This window comes from Panthera tigris, chromosome B3 (assembly GCF_018350195.1).
Source record: "Panthera tigris isolate Pti1 chromosome B3, P.tigris_Pti1_mat1.1, whole genome shotgun sequence".
Classification (NCBI taxonomy): domain Eukaryota; kingdom Metazoa; phylum Chordata; class Mammalia; order Carnivora; family Felidae; genus Panthera; species Panthera tigris.
Genome location: NC_056665.1, coordinates 144,302,753 through 144,326,371, shown reverse-complemented (window position 1 = coordinate 144,326,371; position 23,619 = coordinate 144,302,753). Strand labels below are relative to the sequence as shown.

General features: G+C 41.5%; 1 protein-coding gene across 13 annotated transcripts in view; it reads right to left on the bottom strand.

Annotated features, from left to right (window-relative positions):
* Nucleotides 1-23,619, bottom strand: part of MARK3 (microtubule affinity regulating kinase 3) — a 111,680-nt gene that overhangs the window by 21,357 nt on the left and 66,704 nt on the right. For 6 of the 13 annotated variants that reach the window (XM_042990647.1, XM_042990648.1, XM_042990650.1 and 3 more), the window contains 9 exons: nt 21,016-21,064; nt 18,035-18,100; nt 13,465-13,535; nt 8,493-8,549; nt 6,011-6,247; nt 5,729-5,848; nt 4,925-5,024; nt 4,496-4,608; nt 3,818-3,971 (listed from right to left, as the gene is read on the bottom strand). In XM_042990647.1, the coding sequence (XP_042846581.1) occupies nt 3,818-3,971; nt 4,496-4,608; nt 4,925-5,024; nt 5,729-5,848; nt 6,011-6,247; nt 8,493-8,549; nt 13,465-13,535; nt 18,035-18,100; nt 21,016-21,064 (967 nt within the window). Of the gene's footprint in view, nt 1-3,817; nt 3,972-4,495; nt 4,609-4,924; nt 5,025-5,728; nt 5,849-6,010; nt 6,248-8,492; nt 8,550-13,464; nt 13,536-16,409; nt 16,524-18,034; nt 18,101-21,015; nt 21,065-22,803; nt 22,892-23,619 lie in introns of those variants that run through there. The other 7 variants (XM_042990653.1, XM_007094887.3, XM_042990654.1 and 4 more) reach the window with 4 other exon arrangements.

Below are 23,619 nucleotides of genomic sequence, written 5' to 3'. Positions count from 1 at the left end.
GAGTCTGATGGCAGCACAGGAAATTTGGAGTTCAAAGCATTTTGGAAATGAACAAGCTCATATATAACTCATATATTCATTATGTATATTGTCCAGCGGTCATCTTCAAGAATGGCACCAAATGCTCATCATTTATAGTAGAAGAGACTGTATATGTTAGGTGTACTAAAAAGGGGTTGGGGTGGGGTAGAAGAAAACTACTTTTTGGACAAAATCTAAATGGTAAATCTATTTGGAACTGAATTAAAAGTAAACAAAAAAACTAAGCTTCCAGTTTGGGAAATTTACCACATAAAACAAAGAATTAACCAAGCATGCGTGATACTACCCTTAACACTTATCTTTCTTTGCAAAATCATGAGGCAGCTAAGGACATCCTGCACTTTCAGGGTTACTGCTGATCTGCTCTGAAACTTGGCTCACACCGCATGGTCTCACCAGAGCCACTTGCGTCCGGGGCAAGTTGGGCTCCAACGCACATTTACCACCTGGTTGGTAAATCCGGGCCAACACCAGTCACGCCAGAGCAGTCCTGTCCCGAGGACTGTGTGGACTGCCTTTGCCAGCACAGCCACCTCCTCCACCGTGGCCTCCAGCTCCCTAAACCCTGGTAATCACTGGTCTGGTCTCCATCCCTCATTCTCTCCTTTCCAGAATGTTACATGAATAGGATCAATTTCATAACATCTTTTGAGGTTTTTTTCCATTCTGTGTAGTTCCTTTGAGATCTATGCAAATGGTTGCACCTATCAATACTTTGTTCCTTTTTATTGCTGAGTAGTGTTCCGTGATGTGGCTGTCTCACAGAGAAATGTGATTTTTATGTAGTCAAACTTGGTAAACGTGTCTTTTCTTTCATGACTATTAGCGTTGGGGTTTCAGTCAGAACGACCGTCACTAGTCCACGTTACAACGCGAAAAGCAAATTATCTCGTGTTTTCTTTGACTATTTCCATGTTTTTCACATTTCCATCTTCATTCCAAGTGGAACCCACCCTTGTGTAAGATGTGAGAAATGGTACGGATTTATTTTTTTCTGATCACTACCAAACTGCCCCAGGGCCCCAGAGTAATAAGCCAGTGATTCTTTACTTTTTTTTCCCCCTAAGACAAAGAACGTTTTGAAAATCGAACGAATATCACCTTTCCTAGAAAAATATGTGCACCCATCCCAGGGGTTCACACCTGGGACCCAAATTAAGAACCACAGATAAAAGTTAAGGTATACTTTCATAGAACCAGGCCTATATAAACAGCTGGCATCTGGAAGGAGGAAACAAGGGGAGAAGGAAGAGGAAGGACAAGCTGAAAGCGGGGTTAGCTGCAGGCTCGTCTGCCTTTACTTGGTACCAAGTGAGTGTGCTTTACTAGACATTGCATTTGGAATCTACCTCATTTTTAGCCCTTAAAACTACACAGCCAGAGGTATAACAAAATCTTTCCTTTGCTGACCACCATCTTCATCCCCATAAAGAATAAAAAACAACAACAACACAGAATTGGGTGACTTTCTATATATACTTGGATTTCTGGAAATATTCTTTTTATGAAAATTTTTTGGTACTATTTTTTCTTTTTTTTTTTTTTAAGTAGGCTCCATGCCCAACATGGGGCTCGAACTCACAATTCTGAGATTAAGAGCTGTGTGCTCCACTAATGGAGCCAGCGAGGTGGCTTTCATGAACTTTTTACTATTAGAGGCTCCAAGAAGGAATGATCGTTATCATCACACAAAGAGCACTCCCTGAGGCAATCAGTGGGTCAGTGGGCAGAGCCACGGGACCTGGCCCCTGAAGTCCGGGCATGCTGCCACAGGTACTCCCACATCCTTGTAACCCTGGGAGATGTGGTGGGCCCTCTTGATAAAATTGGAGGTTTGGTGAGTGTCTGACACCATGTCTAATGCTCCTCTTAGCTCTAAAATTTTCTGAACTGGGCGAGAAAAGGCATTACCAATCCAAATGGAATATATATGCTTACAGAAGAATTAACTTATTAAGATCGTCACTAGAGACAGGAGAAAACTCTATTACCAGGTTTTTCCCCTCCAAGACTTTAGGAATAATTCCCTTTAAACTGGATGGTCCAGAGCAATCTGGAGGCATTTTGCTAAATGCCTTGTTGTCTAGAGGCACTGAAAATCCCTCCTTAACAACTAATCTGGACATGGACAGAAACAGAGACCCAGATCAACACTTGGTTTACAAATGCGATGTGCACAATACCTAGTGTCAGAATGGGTCCTCGGCTCTCAGTTACGTCCTAGAATAGCAGACACGCTCACAGTTTACCGGCAGCTTCAGTACACGGTGCTACACCAGCCCAGACCACACAGACAGGCGGCACATCCACAGGAAGAGAAACGGACACTGAGCAAAGTGTCATCGCTCCTGGTACAAAGCCAAAGCTATCCACACGGGGATGTTCTGTGCCACCGTCAAGCGCCAAAACTCAAGGTGAAAGAATGAAAGCGGACAAAGTCCAGAGAAGGGAAATGAACTGAACAAAAAATAAATGGGTGTTCCGTGAGAGGATGTATTTAAAAAAATTTTTTTTAATATATTTTTTTAAACATTTATTTATTATTGAGAGACAGAGCGTGAGCAGGGGAGGGGTAGAGAGAGGGGGAGACACAGAATCCGAAACAGGCTCCGGGTTCTGAGCTGTCAGCACAAAGCCCAACGTGGGGCTCGAACTCACAAACTGTGAGATTATGACCTGAGGCGAAGTCAGTCGCTTAACCAACTGAGCCACTCAAGCGCCCTGAGAGGATGTATTTTTATTTTATTTTGTTTAAAAAAAAAAAAAATTTTTTTTTTTAACGTTTATTTATTTTTGACACAGGGAGAGACACAGCATGAACAGGGGAGGGTCAGAGAGAGGGAGACACAGAATCTGAAGCAGGTTCCAGGCTCTGAGCGGTCAGCACAGAGCCCGATGCGGGGCTAGAACTCACGGACCGCGAGATCATGACCTGAGCAGAAGTCGGCCGCTTAACCGACTGAGCCACCCAAGCGCCCCGAGGATGTATTTTGAAAAGTTAGGACCAGGTCAACTGGTCTAGGTTCCTGGATCTTAAAATGCTGGAATTAAAGAAATACCTGCAACATTAACATTCACAGGTTACAGGCGAATAAACACACATCCATGCTAGAGTGTCTGGATTCCAACACAGGGTTGCCTTGAAGGTAGAATAACTGTTAAATTTGGTACCCAACATCTCTTAGGGTCCCGAGTATCATGAAAAATTCACTTCCATGGTGAATATGTTAAGAGTGAGGGTGTTCAGACACACCAATGGCCATAGTGCACCTGACAATGACCCAGGTCAAAAATTTAAACCAAGTAAGGCAAAATTGGGGTACTATGCATTCTCTACGGCTGGCCACGTGTAGCTACATAAATTTAACTTAAACAAAACTGAAAACCATTTCCCTGGTTCAAGTGCCCAACAGCCAAGTGTAGCTACTGGCTACTCTGTTGGACACCATCGATCCAGAACATTTTCATCACAGCAGAAAGTGCTGGACAATGATGCTCAGGAAAGTAAGTCTGATGCAGAGATGGGGAGGGGAATGAACAGAGAACCAGAGACTGAAGCGAGAGTCCCAGAGGACTGAATGTACCAAGGTGATCAGAGCCTGGAGATGATCAGGCCAACACTGGCAGGACTGGTAGGAAATAAAAGTCCCGAAGGGAAATCAAGTCACTTTCCCACCCTGATAGGCCTTAAGCAAAAGGATGCTTCCCAATGTTAGGAGGCCTCTTGTGTAAGGGGAGACTCCAGGAAAACACAGTGGAACAGTCTCAAACTTACCATGGTCACTGTATCGCCTCTGCTTCTGGCTGGAAGAAACACTTCTCTGCACCTTGTGGTGAGGAGACTGGCCAGTGCTGTTGTTGAGGTCACTGCTTGGCCTAACCTTAGCAAGTGAGAGATTGCTGCTAGAACTGGAGTCACTAGCATCCAGCTGAGAGAAAATGAGAAGAACAGAGCAAACCACAACACGGACCCAAATGGTACGTTAGGAAACTAAACTTCTCGTAACACATAAACCTCTCACAAACAGTTCATTCACAGATGAAGAAGCACCATGTACAAAAACGACAACCTTACATTTGGGCAGACGTATTTTTCTGACTGCTGAAAAGCTCATGAAAGGACGGGTATTTATGACCTTTTTAGGCTTTTTCAAATAACGTCAAACACTCTCTATTTACTTCACCTGATACTTTATATCACTTCCAAACCATTAATGACCACAGGCTAACTTATGATGTTCATGTTTGTGACAACATCCAATGTTACAGTTACCATCTCAAAGTTGAAACAGGAGCTCCTAAACGTGATAGCAGTTAGGTTCATCCTTTGCAGGCCAATTTCAAAATTACATACCCGATGTTATACATGTTAACAAAATAAACACTAAGAAAAGAGCTTTTGAAACTGATCATTTACCTAAAAATTGTATTAGCTTTTTCCAATTACTCTTACCTCTGAAGATTTTCTTCCCAACAACAAATATGTAGCTGTGATTTCATCATATTTCATTTTACTAAGAGATTCTTGAATTTCTTCTTGTGAATATCCCATTCCCACCATAATATCTAAAAGAAGGGCATAATACAGTTGATGTGTTTTGTCTGGATACGAAATCACTGTGTTAGATGTTAAAATAATTTCCTTTACTCGACTCTAAACATCATAGATTTTCTAATTTAAATGGGCGGTTGGCTTACTTCTGAGTAACTAAGGGATAACACAGGAAACTACAGGTGAGTTCCTAATATGACAAAACAGATAAGCTGATTCATATAACTTATGTTTCGCTTCCCACCGTTCACATTTGAGGTGTATCCATACGAGTCAAAACAGAAATATGTCACTTGCACACACACAAGCATGGAGGCACAGAGTCATTACCTATTCTCTTCTGGTCTGAGATGTCCAGTTCTGGTTCAACAAATGGTTTAAGTTCATCTTCTTCGTGCCCTGCGTTGATCCACCTGTCCTTCATGATTTGCTGAAAGGTGAACTGTTCATTAGCAGCATAAAATAAAACATGCTGATAACCACAATATTTAGAAAAAATTATTTTCAACATTTCATGGATTACAGCTCAAAAGGTAACTTTAAAAAAATGTTTCTGGGTGCCTGAGTGGCTCAGCCAGTGAATGTCCGACTCTTGTTTTCAGCTCAGTTCATGATATCACAGTCTGTGAGATCAAGGCTCACAACGGGCTCTGTGCTGACAGCATGGAGCCTGTTTGGGATTCTCTGCCCCGCCCCCCCCAATCCCCTGCATGCTCACGTGTGTGTGGTCACTCTCTCACTCTCAAAATAAATAAATAAACATTAAAAAAATGTTTTGGGGAACCTGGGTGACTCAGTCCAGTTGGGCGTCCAACTTCAGCTCAGATCTGATTCCACTGTTCGTGAGTTCGAGCCCCATGTTGGGGCTCTGTGCTGACAGCTCAGAGCCTGGAGCCTGCTTCAGATTCTGTGTCTCCCTCTCTCTCTGCCCCTCTCCCACTCTGTCTCTTTCTCTCAAAAATAAATAAACGTTAAAAAAAGCTTAAAAAAAAAAAAAAAAAAAAAAAAAGTTTTAATGCCTCAATTCCTGCTTTAAAAGCCCCAGGGCAGTATTCTCATACAAACCAAGCAAAGTTCTACAAATACCTTAAAGACCCTCCAAAGTTGTTACTTACTTTGCACTTATGCAATTACCTCTAGAGTGCCTCGTTTTATAGGATTTAGCACCAGGAAACGTTTGAGAAGGTTTTCACAGTCTGTGGACATGTAGAAAGGGATTCTGTATTTCCCTCTTAATACTCTTTCTCTCAGTTCCTTTGGGGATGGAGGGAGGAAAGAAAACTAGTGAGTCAACTTTTAGGTTAAAAAAGAACCAGTGAGACCCCATGATACTGACAGATTCTTATAATATTAACCCTCATCATTTTATAAAATCTTTTGCATTCTGAAGAACGTGGATGCAACTGGTTCTTATACCTTTAGGTTCTGTCCGTCAAAGGGGAGCGACCCGCTGACAAGAGTGTAGAGGATGACGCCCAGGCTCCACACGTCCACTTCCGGCCCGTCGTATTTCTTGCCCTGGAAGAGCTCTGGGGCTGCATATGGAGGACTGCCACAAAACGTATCCAGTTTACTGCCAACAGTAAATTCATTGCTAAAACCAAAGTCAGCTATTTTAATGTTCATATCAGCATCTAACAATAGATTTTCGGCCTAGAGGGAAAACATCAAGACAAAAATGAAATTTAACCAAAATATAATTAGAACTGTGATAGAATTAGGCATTTCATAAAAGCTTTCTGTAATGATATCAAGTTAATATATCCTAATGAATAAAATGAGAAAACATTCTTTCTAGAGGAAAAAAAAAAAAAAACAACCCAGAAGATAATTAGAATTTCTAATTCTTTTTTTTTTTTTTTTTTTAAAGTAATTGCCACGCCCAATGTGGGCTCAAACTCACAACCCTGGGACCAAGAGTCAGATGCTCTACTGATTAAGCCAGCCAGGTGCCCCAGAATTTCTAATTTTTTTTTTAACATTAACAACCAGTAACAGATAGGAGGTATAGATTAACTGGCAATAATTTAAACAACCAATGCCCATGATAAAAAAAAAACAAAAACAAAAAAAAAAACCCTTGAAATAGCTTTTCAATTAATAATGATAAACAGCTTTTAAAAAATGAAAACTTGTTTTAAGTGGACAACCATGTTTCATAAAAACTGCTAAAGAGCTGTGCAATGGCCATTATTGGGGAGGGAGAACCCTAGGCCTCATAGAAGATACAGCAGAGCCAGCCACTTTCATTTATTTCAACAAACATCTACCGCGTGCCAATCACATACCAGGAACAGACATGGTGTCTGGATGTACAATGATGAACAAGATAGATGGGGTCTTGCCCTCAAAGAGCTCATAGGTTGGAGGGGGAAAGGCAGAAAGTCAAGTAGCCACACTCTGACCTGAGTGCCAAGACAGGAGGTGTGGGGAGTTGTGGGCCTAGCACTGAAGGAGCAGAAAGGTCTCCTAGAGGGGCGAAATCAAAGCCACTGCCTGGAGGCTTGGTCAATAGTAGTGGGTGTGCTGGCAGGCAGAATACAGTCTGAAAACCCAGGAGGAAAGATAGACCATGTTTTACTCAAGAAACTGAAAGACAGTATATGGAAAAGAGGTGCAGGGGATATGGCAATGGCTGAATCACAAAGGGCCAGTTGAGTGACTGGTAGGAAGTTTGAGCTTTCAACCTAATGGCAATGGAAAGCCATTAAAGAGCCACTCAAACAGGAAAGCGACAATGTTATTTGTGTTCTTAAAAGACCACCGTGGTTGTAATGTGTAAAACAGACAAGACAGGGAGAAGCAAGATTGGAAGCAGGGAAGACCAAGCAAAAAGCTAGTGTACATGATGCTGGTGGTCTAGATGAGAACAGTGGTAACAGGGACAGAGAAGAGTGTGCTCAAGACAGGTTTAGCAAAAGAGGGCAGCAGAGCAAAGGAGACTGAGGCACCGAGGGACACAAGCACCAGCACGAGAGGTGAACATTCTGGGGCAGCAATGCAGAAGGCAGGCTGTGGACCTGAGCAGGGGCGCAGGTGGTGTGGTCAGACAGCTGGGCACCAGACTGCAGAAGACAGCTCTGGCTGCAGGCATGGATCCAGGACTCGCCAGCATGCAGGTGGCCACTGCAGCTACCAGCGCAGGTGCGAAAGCAGCACGGGTGGGTATGGAAAACAGGGAGGAATGCGGACAACGTTTGGGGAGATACGCAGCAAAGGCGGAGAGAGAAAACGGAGGGTATCTGGAAGGGGATGTGGGGTGAAGAGGTGTTTTGGTGGAAGGTAGTACAGACTTGAGCATGTTTTTGTAAAGGCTGCTGGTGAGGAGCCAGCAGGTAGAGAGGGTGGATGAGGAAACAGGAGTCAGGACCCAGGACTCAGAGGCAGGGCCTGCAGGGCCAACCTACTGACCGTAACAACAGGAAAGGGGCATGTGGTACAGCTTACTCTGGGAAACCAAAGGAGTTCCTGCCTGGCAGAAACTAGAAAACCTTATCCTACGCCAAAAGCGAGGGCAGAGGTGAAGGAAGGATGGCGCAGCAGGTCTCCAACGGCACTGCTGTTAACAGAAGACAATGCTGACCAGAGAAACAGAGGGGCCCAGGTGGCGCGGAGGGCACTGTCCACGTGACAGCACACGTCTCGGAGGCCCCCAGCTGTTTGGCAGCATGATGGTTTTTCTCCAGAGACCAGCTATGAGCTGCGTTAAGTGAAATGTAAAATATTTTTAATAAACTTCCTACGTCTTTCTTTTTAATACCAAAACCTGATTAAAAGGATCAATTATTATAGGATTTCTTTTTTTCTTATTTAATAACAGTCTAATCTGTGACCGCTAGGAAAACTGAGTGCATGCAGATAGAGCACACGCTCACAGACTAAGGGCCCCACAACTCACCTTGAGGTCTCTGTGAACAATCCGCTTTTGGTGGCAGTACTGGACTGCAGATACTATCTGCACAGGAGAGACACAAGGTTATTAATCATCATTAAGAAGAAAAGCCTCCATTGATGTTCACACATGCCAAATACTTAGTGATCACCTGAATGTGTGGATCTCTGAAAATAATTTTCTTGTGCTTTGAACTTCCCAATTCGGAGAAATTCAGGGGTGAGGGTGAGAAGAGAAGGGTGAGGATGTTTTTGCTGCTCTCTAGTTTTAACTGTAAAGTCTCCTTTGGGACCAACCCCTTGACGTTCTGGTTCTTTCGGAATGGTGCCAGGGCCCAACAAATCACCAGGATCTTGAGGACCCTCTTTGTCCCCAGACCCAGGATCGGATGGCTCGGGTGCAAGCTTCCCATACTCATGTAATTAACTCAAAACCAAACTGGCAGTTACAGACTATCAATGTTCAGGTGTCCATCCAGGTTGGGTCTCCTCTGTTAATCACTTCTCTTCCCAGTCAGACTGCTCCTTATAACACTCTCTTCCTTTTAGCTGATGCGGGTGCAAAGACAGCAAAACTTACTTCACCTCTCTGAGGATCAGTTTCCTCTTCCTCAAAGTGGAAGAGTAAATGTTGTAACGTGTGAACTACAAACTATGGAATGGTTGTGTGCTCCATCGGTCAGGGTCCCTTCCACACTCAGCAAATGGTATGCTTTTATTTAGTCCACTTTGGATTATTCCTTTGATTAGTACTGCTGATTAAACAACTATTTTGCTGAAATTTCACACTTCCGCCTAACTTTTTAAGAAGTCTCCTTTTCTAAATATGAAAGTTTTAGATGCTCATTATAGGAATTTTAGGAAATACAGAAAGGTATATATAAGTACATGACTGATAACATCTCTTGTTGTTTTACTGTATCTGCTTCTAGTCTTTTCGTTGGTATTATGCCTGTGTAACTATGTATGACCACATATACACAAAACTGGGGTTCTAAAGCTTTCTCCAGATCATCATCAGCTTTTAGTTGTAAGCCCCACACACCCACCTACACTGGACATAAACATTCAGGGAGGCTGTTTTTTAAGGAGGCTCCGCACCCAGTGTGTGGTATGAGCTCACTGAAGAGTCGCATGCTCTACCGATTGAGCCGGCCGGGCACCCCAGGCTGTTTTATCAATTTGCATTTTGGTTCAAAACAAGCAGCAAGGAGAAGCTGGACTGGGGTTAGGGTGAGGTGATGCCAAAATCAGGGCTTCACTAAGCAGCTTCATACTTCATAAAGTGAATAGTCACAAGATCAGATCAGATCCACTTATAACCAACAAAAAATAGAAAATTTCTAATGGTAAAATACAGTTTAGAACACTTGTTACCTTGGATTAGCATTTACACTTGCTCTAGTCTGTCTGCATGAAAACTGAGAAAATGACATTGCTTTGTTTTCCCAAGACAGACATGTTTATTGCCTGAAACACAGGTAGAGTTTACCTTCCTTCTGCCTGATCTGATTTTCCCTCTCCCCACCATACTGAGATTCCCCTACAGGTTATTTCCAAACTCTGTTTTTGAACCAGATTTGACCATCTCCCATCCTTCCTCAAAGAGATCACAGAACTTCTCCTACCTTAGAACAAGTGAACCTAAAGCCACAATAGCCTGAAAATGGTCAACTTTAAATCACTGCGGTATTTTTTGCATTCTTTTAAGCTACAAACAATTCTTTCTTTAAAAAAACAAAAACAAAAACAAAAAACTGAGGATCTGTGTGTTTTCCAGATTGAAATATAAACACAAGCCTAATTTGCCTCTAGCCAGACAGGAGACAACAGAGGCAGCAACGTTACCAACCCCCTAAGAAGAAGGTGAGGAAGGAAGACGGAGCCGGGAATCTAGTCTTTCTCTCTGAAAACAACAGAGCTCTTGTTCAAAAGCTTAAAACCACATAAGCAGTCACTAGGAGGAGAATGGCAAAGGAGACATCACCTGCTAACGGATGTGAAAAGAAAGGCCTATTTCTGACACAAAACATGATCCTACCGAGTGTACTTTTTGTACGGCATACCTTCTTCTTTGCCACAAACAGGAAAACGTATTCAAGTAAGGATGGCTTATAAACTTTTAGAAAGCATGGCTATTCGAATCAGAGCAAAGAGGAAACATCAGTATCTCACTTGATCCTTCCAGGCTTAAGTGAGGGGTCTTAAGGAAATACTAAGGCAAGAAGAAAGAATTACATTAAATTGTAAGCAGTGTAAATCAAGTCATTCATAGGAAAGGCACATACGCTATCTTTCCTGGACAAACTAATAGGTTCCTCAAATAAAGAACTCAGAATTTCTGCAGAAAATTTAAAATAACTGAGCAAGTGCCTCAAGATTTGGGGTAGTTGATGTCCAAGCCCCTCCGACAAGTGGGACCCCGCCAGGGGGCTGGGTAGAGACGGAAGAAGTGAGGGGCAGTTACAGGGTTAAGCACCGAGCTGCTTCCTTGGAGAAGGTCAGGCTCAAACCTGTTGTTGCTGGCTGGCTAAGCAGCCTGCTCCTCACAGTCAACAGACCACATTCACATAAATGTGTGCAAGTTAGACAGATTCATCTGAGTGGGAAGGAACTGAAGTTTTAGGAGGAAAGAAAAAAAAAAAAATCTTGGCTTTTAAGGGGCCAATTTACAAAAATTAAGAGTACAGTTATGGGAAGGGCCAAACAGGCTTGTCTTGTAATAAAGAGAACCTTGAGCTTCCCTCCACAGACCACACAATAAAATGATAGGAGAACTGGAAAGTACTTCAAAGTTTATCATCAAGTACAAATTCCGATTTTTGAGCTAGAAAAACTGAGGATATGAGAAGTTAAATAATAGCCAAAAGTTAGTTTCAAATTTTGATATTTAATAGGTTTTAATTCAAAGTATGATTAGTATTTAAGCTTTTAAATTAAATTTAAGGAACAGAAGTTAATCTGAGTAGCAAGTTCTTAACTGTAAATACCAGACTAAGCAAAAGAGGCAACTGTTAAAAGAAATCTGGAAAATCAACTAAAATTGTCTTTCCAAATATTATGAAACCTTTAAAGACTACTGTCTGTCTATACCTCTACTGTGGCAACCTTATAGATAAATAAAACAAAAAAATTAAAGGTTCTGAAATGAGGCTATACTGCCGTCTAAATACAGAACTGATGTCTAGCGAAGTACAGAGTTAATTTAATGTTTTTATTTATTTTGACAGAGAGAGTGCACGTACATGTGAGTGTGAGTGGGGGAGGGGCAGAGAGAGCAGGAGGGAGGGAGGGGGAGGGAGGGAGGGAGGGAGGGAGGGGGAGGGAGGGAGGGAGGGAGGGAGGGAGAGAGAGAGAGAGAGAGAGAGAGAGAGAGAGAACCCCAAGCAGGATAGAGCCTGATGTGCTCGATCCTAGGAAGAGTCAGATCATGACCTGAGCCAAAATCAAGAGTCAGACGCTTAATCGCCTGAGCTCCCCAGGCGCCCCAGTACAGAGTTAGTTTAAAAGCAGTAAAGGGGGTGCCTGGGTGGTGCAGTCAGTTAAACTACCAACTTCAGCTCAGGCCATGATCTCACAGTTTGTGGATTCAAGCCCCATGTCGAGCTCTGTGCTAACAGCTCAGAACCTGGAGCCTGCTTCTGTTTCTGTGTCTCCCTCTCTCTCTCTCAAAAATAAGAAACATTTAATTAAATGAAGGAAGGAAGGAAGGAAGGAAGGAAGGAAGGAAGGAAGGAAGGGAGGAAGGAAGGAAGGAAGGAAGAAAATGCGGTGAAGTATCCTGCTCCTTTTCTGTGTCTATATCAAGGATGGGCAAATCATGACCCTCAGGCTAAATCTGATCCACCACTTGTAAATAAAGTTTTGTTGGAACACATTCGTTGGACCATATTCTTTTACAAACTGTCTACAGCTGTTTTTGTGCTACAACAGTCAAGTTAGATGGCTGTGACACAGGCTGTGTGGCCCACAAAGCCTGAAATATTTACTCTCTGGCGCTTTACAGAAAGAGCTGCCTGATTTGTAATCTAAAAAAATAGGAGAATATAACGATTAAGAATTTGAGTTTTTGAGTCAGAGGACCTGGGTCTGAATCACTGGCAGGTCTGCTACTTGCCAGACGTCATATTTTGGGCAAATTATTTAATCTTCCTGTGCCTCAGTTTCCTTATCTTTAGCAAATGAGCACAAGACCCCTTAATTCACAAAGGCTGCAGCAAGATTCACATTAATGTAGATAAAGCACTTATCCCAATATCCGGTAGGTAATGATCCATCAGTAAGTAGTAATTATGATTAATAAAAACAGGGAAGTTAGGTCACCTTTATATTTAAAACCTGCTTATTAAAATGAGCGTGTCTTTGGGGCACCTGGGTGGCTCAGTCAGTTAAGCATCTGACTTCGGCTCAGGTCATGATCTCACGGTCCGTGGGTTCGAGCCCCGCGTCGGGCTCTGTGCTGCCAACACAGAGCCTAGAGCCTAGAGCCTGCTTCGGGTCCTCTGTCCCTCTCTCTCTCTTTGCCCCTTCCCAGCTCGTTCTCTCCCTCTCCCTCTCTCAAAATAAACAAATAAACTTAAAAAAATAAAATGAATGTGTCTTTGAAGAGCAGGGTGAAGACAAAACTAATAATGAACTGTGGGACTGTGATACTCCTCTTGCTAAAAACCGGGAGATGGTTTTAATTAATGCAATCATAGGTGTTTTGAGAGACTAGATTTTTGAGGCTCAACTGTCAAAAGTAAGGTTAAGCGTGAGACTAAAATTCTGATAAAGCTAGAAATAGAACCCACAGTCGTTTCTAGCACAGTGCCTTAGGCATGAAAGGCACTTAATGAATTTTTGTTGACCCGAATGGCCAACCCCCTGCTCCATCCAATGGGACTTATAAGCATTTATTGAGGCAAACACTCTTTGCTTCAGGGCTTAAGCAAGATAACTTTATTAAATTAATAAGCTGGAGGTGCATCAATTCATACCTGTCTAAATTTAGCTCTTGCTTCTTTTTCCTTCATTCTTCCATGTGCAACCAAATAGTCAAACACTTCACCTAAAATTGAGAAAAATAAAAGTAAGCAGAAGTCCTACTTTGGAGCACTAATTTTCCCATAAATTGATATTTCACTTTTAGGAATGCTCTAATTTTTATTTTTAAATCCAGGTTTGAAGACAAACAGAAACGTGGATTTTGAACTAAGTTAGCCTTAAGTTTAACTATAGGCAAAAGGTTCATTGATAAAATCTTTAAGCTAGAGAAAACGCTTACAATTAAAATCTCTTATGTTTATACAACTTTTATTTTAAGCATTATGCTTTCAATGTGCTTTAACAAAAACTGAAAACTAACATGGGAAAGTGATTTGTGTTAAAAGAGGATGACACCTTCATTGTAGGATTATGATAAAAGCAGTTCCTTTCTTCCTTCTTTCCACAAGTATTTATTGAGCGCCTACTAGTTGCCAGGCACTGCTCTAGGCTCTGGGGAAAGACGGCAGTGAACAAAGCGAAGTCCCTTTCCTCGTGGAGAGTTTACAGTCTAGCAGGGAGAGACAATCAGTAAACAGGCGAAGAGCATCTTGGCTGACGAGGACGGTGGAGCAGACGCGGGGAAGTACGCAGAAAGTGTGTGTGCACGTGCAAGTGCTTTGCTGACTACTGTCAGGCGGTGGACAACGTCCCTGTCTGGGAGAAAGAGTCTGGGCAAAGAACAAGGAAGCCGTGTGGTGCTTCACCATGAACGAGGGGAAGGGCACAGAGATGGGAAGAAGGGGTGAGGTCGTAAGAGTCCCGCAGGCTTTGCTCTGAGTAAGAGGAGAAGCAGAGGAGAGTGTGAAATGACTGACCCCTTAAAAGGGTCACTGTGGCTGGGGGGAGGGTTGGGGAAGGTTGGGGAAAGAACGGAAGGACAAGCGGGCGTAGCGCAATGATCAGGGCAAGAATGAGGGAGGCTGGGCCTCAGTGGGAAGTGGTGGTAGTCAGGATGCAGTGGGAGGTTCGAGCCAACGGAACGTGCTGGTGGACACCTGGCTGGTAGTTTACACAGTATCGGTTCCTCAGCAAAAAGGTGACACTACAGAAAATATATCAGAATTGCCAATTGCTTATCAATTTGGAATAAAGAAACAATACCTCAAATCAACAGAAAAGGGTATTAATTTAGCAAATTAGACATAAAATGTGTCTGGGAAAGCATCCCATCTACTTCATACAAATAAAGAATATTTCCATCAGCTTAGTGACAACTTTCAACTAAAAGATTGTTATACTTAAAAAATGCTTAGTTTCAGAACATAACAAATATTTCTGGGGAAAAAGTTGCTCTGAATTGCACATTAATATCTCCAACTTCTGAGCTTCTAGCCCTAACTGAAACATTTTAAAATAATGGATGGGCATAAATACTGTATTTTCAAGTTCTCATTTGACTGCATAATCATCTTTTCAAAGGCATTACATAATGTTAATTTACACTACACGATTCGTGTTAACTATGATGAATTATGAAGTTAAATGTCAGCTAAGTAAAATGTCAGCATTTTCTAAGCGAATGACCTTTCTATTTGCAGAACAGTATACAATGTCAAAACAACTAGTTAAAAAGTGAAAACCACTAAAGATATGTGCATATCCTATGAAAAACAGTTTTGACTTAAAAAAAATTAATGGATTAATTAAACCCACTAGTTGTTGTAGAGTAACATGGAGAAAGGTCTGTCAATATAATTTTAAAATAGTATTTTTATAAATTCAAAATTTATAAATTATAAACCTCTTAAGAGATTTGGAACCATAAAGTCACACTCACAATTACTAAGTTATAAATCAGGAATTCAACCCAGATCTCTTTATTTTCCTCATTAAAAGCGTATTAGCACTCAGATTAAGTAGCTACACTGAAAAGCTCAAAAGGCAATTTATTAAGAAAAAGAGAGCAAATAGTGGCTCTCCCCACCCAGGTCAGGGACCATGCAGTTTGACAGGAAGCCCTTCATCCTAGCTCAGGTCCTGCCACTACCTAGCAGTGGCGCTGCTGGCATAGAACAACCTATCAGAACTTTACTTTAAAAATTACTTAACAAAATTTTTTTGTGGGAGCGCCTGGGTGGCTCAGTCAGTTAAGAGTCCAACTTCGGCTCAGGTCATGATCTCACAGTTCGTGAGTTTGAGCCCCTCGTCAGGCTCTGTGCTGACAGCTCAGAGCCTGGAGCCTGCTTTGGATTCTGTGTCTCTCTCTGCTCCTCCCCCGCCCCATGCTCTGTCTCTGTCTCTCAAAAATGAATAAACATTTAAAAAAAAAAAAATGTGGGGCTCAAACCCACAGATTGTGAGATCACGACCTGAGCTGAAGTTGGACGCTTAACTGACTGAGCCACCCAGGCGCCCCCCCAAAATTACTTTAAATTAAGTAAATTAATTTACTTTAAAAATTAAGCAGTTACCTTGGATGACTTCTAAGATTCCTTCCAATTCTAAAATTCTATGATTCTATCAAACTGAAAAATACCAGGCTAGGGAGGAGTAGGTAGTCAATTTATGAAACTCTGGGTTGTTCCAAATGGCAAATGTATCAACAATAAAACAGATGTCCTGGAGACAGTGCTTTGTTGAGCTGATTAAAACAGCCCAAGCCAGAAAACCACATCACCAATGAACAGTGCCCGTTACAGCGCTGAGCCCCGCACTGAGCCCTCAAAGGAGGGCTGTGTTAGCATGTCCACTAAGAGGCTCAGAGACATGTTAATTTATCAGGTCACACTGTCAATGAGAGGCACTGGCTGGACTGACCCCACGTCTGTGTTTTTAAAAGCCCACCCTCTTTCTACTAAAAGTGGATGTTTCTAAGATGTTTTTGTCTTGCCCCTACAGAAGAGCAATCTCTATGACCCCTAAAATACATGGGAACAGAAAGCCACGACCAACTGACCACTCAGGAGAGGCTATCGACTGTCAGAAGGCTCGGGCTCCAGGCCTGACAGCGTGACCACAATGACTTCCCAGCCTCCATTTCTTCAAGGGTAAAAAGCCCATCCTTCACTGCCTGGCCACATCAAGGAGTCATTGTGAAGGTCAAAGGAGATCAGGTAAGAGAAAGCACTTGTGCGCTGCAGAAGCTACACCAATGAAAAGGTTATGAACATAATTCTGTAACACAAGTAGAAAGCATTAGAATTCCATATAGATTTTTGGTTCTGCAATTAAGTTTCAGTTCTTCCTACTACTCCTTAATTGTGGAAAATCCCAAATAATTCTCAAATCAAACATTTAAACTCTAAATCAGACAACTAATACTGAATTAGGGGTACGAAAAAGTAGTGTCAAAGGTTTGCCTATTGTAAACTCATTCTTGCCCACAACAGGTTGACAATCTTTTCATTGCAAAGAGGCTGTGACTCAATTTTCTGACTGATCAAAGTGCTAACAATAAAACTCTACTGTAATCAAAACAGTCAAAGCTATACTGCAGAGTTAAGCAGAATATGTCCCCAGTACTTTGTAATTTCATAAATGCAGCTCAGTTCTTATTTGCTGAGTATCTGCTATGTGCCGGGCACTATGTAGAGGTAGGAGCATGCAAGGACCAGTAAGAAAGCTTCCGCCGTCGAAAGACAAGGAGACTCACATGCGGTCCAAAAACTACAAGCCTAACCCAACCTCAGCCCCAAAATGACAATCTTTGTAAAAGACAATAGTTATATACATGCATTTCAGAAAAATGGCTATATGTATACAACCCTGTAGGCAAAAAATGACTAATCCTTAATCTTTAGGGAAAATCTAAATATATGCACTGCAACCACCATTTCTGGCCTTGGGAAAGAGGAACACCAATGACATTATTATCTGATAAAGAAAACCATCCAATATACAGTACACATTTATTTCAAACAGGCTAAGGCACTGATATATTTAAAAATTCAAGTTCTTAAAATAAACAAAATGTGGTGTATGTATATACATAATGGAATATTATTCAACCTTAAAGAGGAAGGAAATTCTGACACATGCTACAACATGGATAAACCTTGAGGACATTATGCTGAGTGGAACAGACCAATCACAGAAGTTCAAGTATTGTATGCTTCCACTCATATGAGGTCCCTAAGAGGAGTCAAATTCATAGAGACAGAGAGAAGAATGGGGGGTGCCAGGGGCTGGGGAGGAGGAGAGGGAGGTTAGTGTTTAAAGGGGACAGAGTTTCAGTTTGGGAAAATGAAAAGTACTGGGGATGGATGGTGGTCACGGTTGCACAACAATGTCAATGTACTTAATGCCACAGAACTGTACACTTAAAATGCTGAATTTTATGTTATGTACATCTTGCAACAATAAAAAAATCCAAGTTTTGGATATCATCACTTATTAATGCTAATAGTGAAGTACTTAATAGCAACCCACAGAAGAGCCAAGACAGCTTTCCTTCCTGATCCCCTGCTGCTGTATTACAACTCTGGACAGTAAACGAAACCCAAACAATCATCCATATGGGCAGTGTGGTTGCACATTCTTCTAAAAGGGAAGAAAGGAAGAAAAACCTTTTAAAATTCTTACCTCCGCTTGCATACTCCATGATTAGGTACAGTGTTTTGTCAGTTTCAATGACTTCGAACAACTTCACTGGGGGAGGGGAAAGAATACAGGAAAAAAAGAAACAAATGTCTTTATGCATATACAATGTACATATAAACTGTAACTATGAACGGTAACTTTTTCCCGGTTAAAGATTTTTATAACTGGCCTTCAAAGAATGTTCTTTGGGAATTTTATCACACACAACAACTGACTTTTAAAAGCATGAAATTCCATAAGAACACTTTCTGGGTGCTCAAGTGATGTGACTCTGGCATGCACTCAGCAGCCTAGGCAGTGCACCTGTGCGTATCTCCTCCATCCTCGTCCTGTGCTGTGTCTACACTGGCTAGCTGCCTTCCCAGCAGCTCCGCCTTTCCCCTCAGGAAGAGTTCTTATTTCACATCTAACCTGCAGGAGCTGCTTAGATCTACTCTACTCTTCCAAGTTTAAGTCTGTTCACTTGTCATTATGGCTTTAAGGGTATACAGAACAATTCCACGTGAGATTTCTGTTCACTTGTTCTCAGAGAAGAAGGTTCTTTTGTTACTATTCTGAAGCCAGAGATGGAAAATGTTAGAAGGGATTATGCTATCATTAATTGAAAAGAACTTTTTAAAGAATTATTTACAATGGGTCAATGTGACTGCGCTATATAGCAGTCTCTTGTTACAGATAAAAATAATACTTCTATTACTGCTAATTTACCAAACCAAATCAAATCAATCAGAAATATACACATTTAAAAATCAAACTGAAGTACATGTCTAAAACTACTGAATCACTTTTTCCATATCTACTTTATTTTGGTAATGCATACTTGAAAGTTCAACTTACCAAAAAACGGGGGAGGGTGTGCTAGTCTCTTTTACTGCAGACTATTTTCTGACACTTTAATATAGAGCATCAGACCAAATAAAGTGTCTAACATAGTATGCAATGTTTGTTGAGCTGATGAATAAAACTATTATATCATTTTTTTTTTTAATTTATTTTCAAATTAGTTAACATATAGTGTAGTCTTGGCTTTAGGAGTTGTATCATTTCTAAAATGTTATATTCAGGTTGTCAGGAAAAAGAATTTAAAGAAATTTAAGGCATATATGCTGGTAAACCATCAACATTATCAATGCAAATACTGGCTCTTCTGCAAAAGCTCTCTGAATCCAATACAAATTTAAAATTTTAGAAATTCATACCTATTATCAAAGATATGTTATTTAGGAGTAAGTAGAGAGAAGTCTAATCAGGACACAATTTAACTAAATAAAACACAAAATATGTTTAAGTTAGCAAGTTCTAGGCTGCTGTGATTGGTTATTTGGTGCAAAGCTGGAATCTGAAATCGAGAGTTAGCTAACCACAAAGGGCTGAAATGAAAAGTAAGGAAATGTTTTCTTCCCACTATTATATTCCTTGTTCTATTTCTCCAAACATGTATTTATTGACTCTAAGATTTTCACATTTTAACTAACATCACTAATAATAAGATGATGGCTTGGTAGCATTTTTTTTTCCTTAGCAGTATGTGAAACTAATAATGCCTTTTAAATAATGTGGCTTAGACCTGATGAAACAGGGTGTAAGCTTTTCCCTCCTGTGGTTCCATTTTATTTTCTATTCTTATGCCGTAAGAATTCTTGATAGGGTCGCAACAACATGGGCAGAACTAGAGGGTATTATACTAAGTGAAATTAAAGACAAATATCACTCCCACTCATATTTGGGATTTAAGATACAAAACAGATGAACAGAAGGGAAGGGAAGCAAAAGTAATGTAAAAACAGGGAGGGGGACGATACATAAGAGACTCTTAAATATAAAGAACAAACTGAGGGTTGCTGGAGGGGTCCTGGGTGCGGGGACAGGCTAGATGGGCAACGGGCATTAAAGGAGGACATTTGTTGCGATGAGCACTGGGTGTTATACGTAGGGGATGAATCGCTGTATTCTACTTCTAAAATCATTATTGCACTATATGCTAACTAACTTGGATGTAAATTAAAAAAAAAAAAAAAAGAATTCTTGAAAGGGTATCCTTAGCATCAAATATCATCCCTTCTACTTCCTAGAACTGATTTTGATATTAAGTTGGCTGTCAAGTGGCTGTCTTAACAGCTATTTCACTCTTGAAATAATATTTTTAGATTGTAGGAGATAGCATTGTGCAAAAAAAAGTATTATTTTAAAAGAGCTCTATTATGTTATATGTGGGATCAAGCTTTCATTGAGATGTATATACAAAATACTAAGTAATTTGCATACGTTTGCCTTGTTCCAACAATTATGATGAGAGCAGGACCACAGCCCTTCCTCATCCTTACTCACTCACTTATTTTTAAGTAAGCTCTACACCCAACATGGGGCCTGAACCCATGACTCCAAGATCAAGAGCTGTGTGCTCTACTGACTGAACCAGCCAGGCGCCTCTCTACCTTTTTCACTCCCACCTCATCCCACCTAGCACAAAGCTATGCACACAAAGGGCACATAACACAAATTTGTACTGAACAGAACAATTCCTATCAAAATTCCATTAAATAGCAGGTAACCTGTATTTTTAAAAATACAACTCAATATACAAATAATTTCTTAAGAACAATGCCATGGCAAAAACTGTTATACCTTTGAAACCTTAACTCTGACTTATAATTCCCTTCTCTATGAAATAAAATTACGTTATGTTCTAATATGCACTAAAAATTAGAAAATTATAATCTGATTACAGATGTTTCTACTGCATTAAGTTTTAAATTCAAGTGTTTAATACCTAAGCTTTTGATGTCTTCAGCAATTTCAAAAACTTAATACAAATGATCAAAAATTTGTATAAACACAGATTTTACGAAAAGTGTACCTGGGCTGGGAGGAAGGAAGGAATCTCCTACCACTCCTGGGACATATGTTTAGACACAAAATGGAATGCATTTAGACCCAAAAGTATTTAAGAAAGCAGAAAGTACCTATGTTTGGATGATTTAAAATCTTCATTATTCTTACTTCTCTGAAGAGCTAAAAAACAAACACATAATCCCCCAACACAGGTTATTAAACATTCTATTCCACTGTTGTAATACAAATTTAAATCTCTTAGATAACTGATCCATTGCTAACGTTCAACAGTCCACATCTAACACTAGTATGAGAGTCCAGGGTAGCTATAAATGCTTCAGTTTTATCTCCTGAAAAAGCAGAAGTCCCAGAGGAGGATGATATGACAATCTGCATTATATTTTGCTATCCTGAACGCATGAGACCATTTAGGCAAGAACAGTCTGTGATGAAACTTAGTCTGATTCAGTATCTACCCAGGGGCAGATATTGCAAATCCATACATGTACAGTCCTACAGAACTACATCACAAGTGTATTCGACTGATAATTCCAAGTAATTCTACAAGAAGACTTTGAACAAAACCACTCTGGGAAATCCTTGTTGGAGAAGGCAGGTAATTTAGCATGGAAGTTGTGGCAGACTGTGACACTAATGATCCTACTGAGCCCTGTCTCACATGTTCACACTTTTGTGTGGGCTGTGTGACCTGCTCTGGCTCTGGCCTATGGGACAGTACCAAATTTGAAGAAAAGGCTGGATAAGCGGCTGAATATCAGGGCTTGTTCTCTTGGAATGATGTTGGCATGAAATGAAGAGGCCAGTCCAGCCTCTTTAAGGATGAAAGGCTGTATGTAGGAAAAGAGCCACTGTTCCAACAGAGGACAGCCCCATCAACTTGTCAACCGAATGCTGCCATACAAGTGAACCCAGCAGATGCCATAACAAAAACCACCCAGGCAAGCCGAGAGCTGTCCAGCCATCACAAAGAATAAGGAGAAATATTAACCTGTCGTATACACATGTGCTGTCAATTCAGAAGAGGGGCACAGTGTACGGCCTCGGCTAGTATCAGAAGATCTCAGAAAGTAACAATTCTAGAGACCTTCTTATTCCACCCTCTTGCAAACAGGTGGAAACCAGGAAAGGGGAGGAAAAGATCTCCGAAGGTCCTGCTCTCTTTCTGTAGGGAACTGGGCTACTAGAACCAGGTCTCCCAACACCCAGTATCCATAACCTATGAGAGGCATGGGCTGAGCAGAATTTGGGAAGGAGGAGCAGCTGACTATGTGGAAAGGAATCTGGGGAGAAATCACAGGGGTCTTACCGCACTTGCCCTGCCCACCACATCTAATCTAGAATTGAATCGGCACCTAACAGCTAAGAGCATGGAGATGGGCATGGATGTATCTGACCTATAAACCGAGCTCAGAGCCTAAAAACACGGGGTCAGAAGAGTAAGATTCCTTTCCTGAAGGCTGGGTCATCTCTAAAGGCACTTTTCTCTCCAACACAAATCTCTCCTGTTGCTGCTGTGGTCATTCTCACATTTTATGTTCTTAGATGAGAAGTAACTACCCTGACTACCACTCAGGCTTGAGTTTGTAGTTTCCCTCTGTCAAGCCAACATAGAAACCCTGTTTTCCAATCCACTATAGTTGAATTTGTAGCATATAATCTGAAACTCCCAGTTATTTCCACAACTGCTAAGTTAGAAGAGCTCCAAGTTAGATACAAAGCCAAAACAAGTTAGGACACTGCATTTCGAATGAAACCCAGGCTTGCTCCTCCCACCTCAGCTCCAGCCACCCCAACTCCTGTGACTCCTCTCAGGTAGGAGAGCATACAAAGCTCCTTCCTTCCTTAGAGTCTCTTCTTTCTGTCCTTGAAGTCTCAGGCAGATCCTCTGTAAACCTCACCTGAGAAGATCTTTGTTTTACATCATAGCGGTCTGTTTGCTTCCTCATTACAATGTCTTTCAAGTGTAAGGACACACTTTTGGTGGACCTGTGGGGAGGGGGCACATCAGTGTCCTTTCACTACTGTACTTGAGACCAAGCCTGGCACACAGCACTCCTCTGGCACACGTACTGACCACCAAGCAGTGTGGTTTCATAGTTCTGCTGGCAGGAGGGCAGGTCAAATGAAGGTGATCAGTTTTAAATCCCTACTGGCAGTGCAGCACTGAAACAAAGTACTCAGGGCCAAGGAGCAGGAAAAGATGATGCAGTATTCCAGGAGCCCAAGGGAGGCAAGAGCTCACTTTAGTAACCAGACTTGTGCAGGACTTAACAAGAGGTCTACAGCAGAAAATGAGCTCAGTGTGCTTTGGACACATGAGGAAAGATATGGCGTGACCAATTAAGACTATTTAAGGGGGTGCCTGGGTGGCTCAGTGGGTTGAGCGTCTGACTTCAGCTTGGGTCATGATCTGATGGTCTGTGAGTTTGAGCCCCGTATCGGGCTCTGTGCTGACAGCTCGGAGCCTGGAGCCTGCTTTGGATTCTGTGTCTCCCTCTCTCTCTGCCTCTCCCCAACTCATGCTCTCTCTCAAAAATAAATAAAACTTGAAAAAAAATTTAAAAAAAAGACTATTTAAGGAAGACCAAAGGATCCATCTGGTAGAACAGTGCATTTCCGAGTATGGTTTTCAGGTCACCTGCATGAGAATCATAAGGATATGCAAACTGCAGGTCCCTGGGCCCTACCTCTCGCTAGATCAGAAATGGGACTGA